This window comes from Aulonocara stuartgranti (assembly GCF_965226115.1).
Source record: "Aulonocara stuartgranti genome assembly, chromosome: 6".
In the NCBI taxonomy this organism is placed as follows: domain Eukaryota; kingdom Metazoa; phylum Chordata; class Actinopteri; order Cichliformes; family Cichlidae; genus Aulonocara; species Aulonocara stuartgranti.
Window position 1 is genome coordinate 33,060,062 of NC_138944.1, and position 6,105 is coordinate 33,066,166.

Here is a 6,105-nt window from a genome sequence, read left to right on the forward strand (position 1 = left end):
ATCACCACCTGGTATGGCAACAGCACCGCCTACAACTGCAAAGCTCTCCAGCGAGTAGTGCGGTGCTCTGAACGGATAATTGGAGGTGAGCTTCCCTCCCTCCAAGACATCTACAGGAAGCGGTGCCTGAGGAAAGCGGGGAGGATCATCAAGGACTCCAGTCACCCCAGCCATAAACTGTTCAGACTGCTTCCATCAGGAAGGAGGTTCTGCAGCATCCGGTCCCGTACCAGCAGACTGAGAGACAGCTTTTTCCATCAGGCCATCAGACTGCTGAACACGTCATAGACACCTCAGCTTCACTACTGGAACTTCAACATTATGCACTCCATACTGTATATAAATGCCACTTGTTTTGCACATATTCAACTCTGTATATTTTATTATTATTATTATTATTATTATTATTATTATTATTTTATTTTATTTTTTTACTATTTAATTTGTAAAAATGTGTACACACACACACACACACACACACACACACACACACACGTAGGAAAATATTTAGTATACACATCCAGAAATGCATACACTATTATATATTGTACATATATTTATTAGTTTCAGGTTGGCCATTCTTGTATTTTGCTCGTTTGTGTTGTTGTGTTTGCACATCTCTGTTGCTTGTGGGGCTCGCACACAAGAATTTCACTCGCATGTGCTGTGCCAGTGTGCCTGCACATGTGATGTGACAATTAAAAAAGTGATTTGATTTGATTTGATTTGATTTGGTGGAGATGATTTGACCTTAGGGGCTATGCATGCTTGAAAACCATCCAGTTTGGCTGAATTACAACAATTCTGCAAAGAAGAGTCAGAATTCCTCCACAGTGATGTGAAAGACTCATTGTCAATGATCAGAAACACTTAATTGCTGTTCTTTCTGCCAGTGGTGGCACAGTCAGTTTTTGGGTTTAGGGGCAATTAGTTTTTCCCACAGGGCAAGCAAAGGGTTTGGATAGCTTTTGTCCCTCAATAAATTAAACCATCATTTGAAAAATGCATTTTCTATTTATTTGGTTTGTCTCTGCATAATATTAAACATTTTTTTGATGATCTGAAAAGTGTGACAATGTGCAAAAGACTAAGAAAGAGAAAATACTTTTTCACAGCACCATCTGTCCATTGGTGCCATGAAGTTGGGATAAAATGTCATATCAAAATATATTCTATAGCTTCCTGTTATGATAGGTAACGGTGGTGTCAGTGATGGTGTCAAATATTAACATTTTTCTTGAAAAATGCTCTTGCTGTAAATAGATCCCTGTGTAACCTTATTCACCAGTCAGGCCTTGACGACTCCTTTCACCAAAATAAACTGAAGGACACTTAACAAGAAGAAACTCACCAATTGCAGTGAACTGAATCACACGTGCAGTACATGGCAAAATATATTGTAATACTAACATGTTAACATATTCAACGGTGCTCAAAGATAGTGAAGTGCAGTCTTGACCATCTCCAAGAAAACTATATTATCAGAGCTGCTCCAGTACATTCAGCAGCAATATCTCTCTAACATTTCCTAACATTACCCACCCAAAGCTAGAGGTCATACCAAACAGATATAGCGCAGGTAGAAAAACTCTGAGTGTTGACGTTAGATGTGTTTCACTGATTGGATTCAGCAATTAATTTGTAGTAGGAACAAAATGTTATTTCAGCTTTGAAAGACAATATAGCCTTGGCTGAACAAGCAAGGCCATAAACACAGGCTGAGATGGGTTTTTTGTTACCTTGTTTGGCATGGCATGTGAATGAAACTTCATACAACCTTGTTAAAAGAAACCGTTGTTGAAAAGCACAAGGCCGCACGCTCCATGTGTGTAAATAATTGTAGAGATTCACAGAGATTCACTAAAACTACAGTTGTTTGTATTGTAGCACAGTTGCAAGCATAACTGTGAAAAGTACGTTTGTAAATTCAGTTCAGGATCACTTAAATTTAGATTTTTCAAAGTTCTTAGGATTGCTTTATAAAGTTTTTCCAGAGTAGCCTTCCAGAAAAAATGTGAGTAAAGGACAGATGTTCCTGTTAAAATGTTACTACATTAACTGTGGAAAAATGAGAATACGATTTTATCCATCCATCCATCCATCCAGCCATTTTCTTCCATTTATCCAGTTTAGGGTTGTGGGTGATGGAGCCTCTCCCAGTTGTCACACGGTGAGAGTCAGGCGACTTCCTGGACAAGTTGCCTGTCTGTTTCTATAAAATGCAGTCTTGTGAAAAACTAAGAATGATTCAGTAGCTTGTAGAACCACCTTTAGCAGCAATAACTTGAATAACTGAATTTAGTCAGTCAGGTGAAGGCCTGCACATTGACTGGGTCATCGCAGCACCTCTTTTTCAGTCACTCTGTTCTAGATTTGCTGCTGTGCTTGGGATCAAGATCCTGTTGCGTGACCCAGTTTTAGTTGTCAGAACACACATTTGACCCTAAAATAATTGTTATATATTGTTAGTTCGCGATCAACACAATGATCTGGTGCTCCGAACTGTAACATTCAACCTGCTAACTGAGGCTTGTAGAGTCTGAGATGTAGCTCTTGGGTTTTTTGCAGTTTTCTGAGCATTACAGGGTCTCACCTGACCTGGGTTGAATTTTCTGGGACGTCCATTCCTGAGACGATTGTGTTAACACACACCTGAAAACTTCTGCTTTAACAGAGGCGGTCGCATTAATGCTGTGCATTTAATTATCAGTGCCTGGCTGCTACTTACCCTCTTGACTGTGGAAGCAGTAATAGTGTGCTTAGGTTTTTACAGCACTGCATAGACACATGACCTTATAATGCTGTTTGTGGTATACATTGTCTTTGTGAAGTGCCAATATGTGTGAGAAACACATTGTGTGGACATTTAGGTGTTTATCCTCAGATTGATAGAAATGTGCTATTTGCTGACACACACATTTGCTCTTTTTCCAAAGTCTTTCTAGGAAATAAAGTCTCTGCTATCACAATTTATGTGTGTGTGTGTGTGTGTGTGTGTGTGTGTGTGTCTGTGCGCGTGCATGTGTGTATGTGCTTTTTCCTGAACAATGGCCAGTGTATTGTCACAGCGTGGCGTATTATTTGTGTGTTTGTGAGTGTGTATGCACTTTGTTGCTATGGTAACACCCTCTGTATTGTATTCCAGTGCAGAAATCTGGGGGTACTCAGTTGAAGCTGTTGATGTCATTTCCCAGCTATGGACAAGCCATGTTCAAGCCCATGAAGTAAGCTGCTAATGGCAAACCCCTACACAGTCATCATAGCTCTCAGTGTGTATAAGACTCCTTTATGGCCTCTTGAAACAAGAACAATAAGTGGAGATGGGAAACATGGATGTCTAAGTCGTCAGACAGCTGTATTGTTTGAGTGAATAGTAGAAAAAATGTGTCTCAAACTCCTACTGTCTGTGTGCACTTGTTCAAATCTAGTGAGTCAATAAATAGACTCTTTCTGATGTGCATTTTTATCTTTACTGACAGGCAGGAGAGAGATGAAGAAACCAACTACAACCTGTACTATTTCTCTGACTTTGAGCGGCACAATGCAGAAATTGCAGCTTTTCATCTGGATAGGTATCAAGTCAAAAAGCAACACACTATTACAGAGAGCACCACAAGGGAAACGGTGGACAAAATAGCCACATAAAAAAAATGCAAGTTATGTAACACTATTATAGTTTCTTATCTCTTCTCTTCTCAGCCTTTTTTTGGGGGTCTTTTATCTCTGCACTTAATCCTGTCCTCATCTCACACTTTGTTTCACACTCTCTGCAGGATTTTGGGTTACAGGAGAATCCCCCCTGTGGCTGGGAGGCTGGTGGATGTGGTCAAGGAGATCAAAGACGTCACTACTGACCGCAAGCTGGCACGAACCTTTTTTGCCTCCCCTGGTAACACTCCAGTACACCCTTTATTAATTCAGCAGGCTTTAAACGCCCTCATATGTCAACCTATTATAAATTCATTTTATTTTTCATATTTTCACATCACCAAAAACATTTTTCTGTCATTTTTTCCTGTTCACTTGCTTGCTTTTCTCCTTCTCTGTGCACCTCTGGCTCCCCCTAGTGGGAAATGAGTGCTTCTACGGCCAGTGCTCCTACTACTGCTCAACAGAGCACGCTGTGTGTGGCCGCCCCAGGGACCTGGAGGGCTCCTTGGCTGTCATGCTACCAGATCTCTCCCTGGCAAGGCGCAAGACCTGGAGATCTCCGTGGAGACGTTCCTACAGCCGAAGCAAGCTGGCAAAGTTAGTGGACGCCCTGGGCTGTCCAGCCATACAGAAAACAAATGTGCTCAGTGATAAAGGAAAGCTTACACCCTGCACTATATCAGTACAAAGTTATTAATATAGTGTTTACAAAAGTTTTAGCAGTGGCATAAATTTGATACACTTTGCCACCTAATTTGTTTTGTTTCTATGGTTTAGCAAATAGCAAACATAAGCATGTCATAACTCTAACTGTCATAACTGGCAAATAAATCAAAGATATGCAAAGAGTCAGCATTAAAGTGTCAACACTTGTGCTTCATAACTACTGCAGTTCCCCGTGGCAGGCTGGATATTAGCTCCTGAACTAAATCCTGTTTCCTTGGTGATTTCATTCCTGCCTGATCCGTGCACAGCAAAATCTCCAGTGTTAAATTAACACTAGTACTATACTAACACTGAGCAGTGCTGATTTTCTAACACTGGAAAATAACTCAAAATGTTAGAAATATTCCAGTGTTAGAAAATGTAGCACTGCTCGGTGTTAGCCATTGTAAATCTTCAGAACTGACTAGGTTACTTTTAAAAATATAACACTGTCAAAAGTGTTCATTTAACACTCAGATGAGTGGACACATATAGACACTCTCTAGTGTTAATTTGACAGGCGAGATGTTGCTGTGTGCGTGAAGCTGGTGATGGTTTGTTGGCTGATTGCTGACTATTTGCATTCATTTGGTTTATTCGTCAATCAAAGTCGTTGAAAAATACGAGAAGCCCATGAGTAACTATTTGTATTCGGTTTGTAAAATTCACAATACATATCATAGCGTGCTTTTAGCACCTCCTGGCCAACACGCACAACTGCACACTGATCTCTGGACTGCTTCTTTGCCAGCTGCTCTTCATACTCATCTTCCCACCCTCCGGTCCCACCACTACTGCATAAATAAGAGAGGCAAAATCAGAGGCTGTGAAACAGCTGTGCCAGCCAGCCTCTCCTGGCACTGCCCCCTGAAACCTCTGCTCCACCTCTCCCCCTGCAGCTGAGCTACAATCATACCCCATTACTGCAATGTTTACCAAGTGATGCAGGATTTAGTATCCCAGCATCTTCTAAGCTCCCACCCCATGTAGTCTGCTGTTCTTGTCATACTGTCTCCTGAAACAGAACTGCTAACCTGTAGGTTTACTTACCTAAAGTATATGTTCCTCACAAATATCTAACTGCTGTTTAGTCTTATGTATCCTGTAAAAACAGAATAGAAATCCTACATTTAGAAACTACCTGCAGTTCCCAGATAGCTGTCCTCATATTTCCTACACTTGACCCTTCTGTATAAGTAGGCTGTGAAATTAATGTTCATTTCTTTAACAGAAACTCATAAAACTTTGATTAATTACGCTGTACATCATGGGTTATAGTTAACATGATTTAGTTTTCTGCTGGAGGTGATCATTCAATCCATTTGAATAATGAGCTGTGGCTCATTTGAATGCTAATAAAAAGCTGGATGTTCCTGCTCTATTTTATCTTACAAAGAACGTGGTTTTCAGGTGGGAGACAGAACCCGAGTACTGCTCCACGGTGAAAAAGACACCGCCATACGACAAGGGCACACGACTGGTGGACTTCATAGACATGGTCATACTGGACTTCTTGATGAGTACGTTTTTGTCTGTTGCATTGTCCAGATTGGATTTTTAAAGGATGAATTTCTGTTACAGATGACCCAGCAAATAAGGGAGCCTTCAGGGAATGTTCCCTAAAGGTTCCCTGAGCAGGAAATTTGACATCTAATAGGAGAGGAAAAAAAAAACTTCTTGCCATGTGGTGGAAAAGTGAAGTCATCAGTAATATTTAAAATACGCTATATTCCACCTGTGATTTTATTT

General features: G+C 40.6%; 1 protein-coding gene across 1 annotated transcript in view; it reads left to right on the forward strand.

Moving 5' to 3' along the window:
* The window catches only part of fam20cl (family with sequence similarity 20 member C, like), a gene marked incomplete at its 3' end in the record, with an annotated part of 36,535 nt that overhangs the window by 4,686 nt on the left and 25,744 nt on the right, over window positions 1-6,105 (forward strand). The window contains exons 4-8 of the mRNA XM_082537045.1: window positions 3,146-3,224; window positions 3,480-3,572; window positions 3,774-3,889; window positions 4,068-4,248; window positions 5,767-5,876. Coding sequence (XP_082393171.1) covers window positions 3,146-3,224; window positions 3,480-3,572; window positions 3,774-3,889; window positions 4,068-4,248; window positions 5,767-5,876 — 579 coding nt within the window. The remainder of the gene's footprint in view (window positions 1-3,145; window positions 3,225-3,479; window positions 3,573-3,773; window positions 3,890-4,067; window positions 4,249-5,766; window positions 5,877-6,105) is intronic.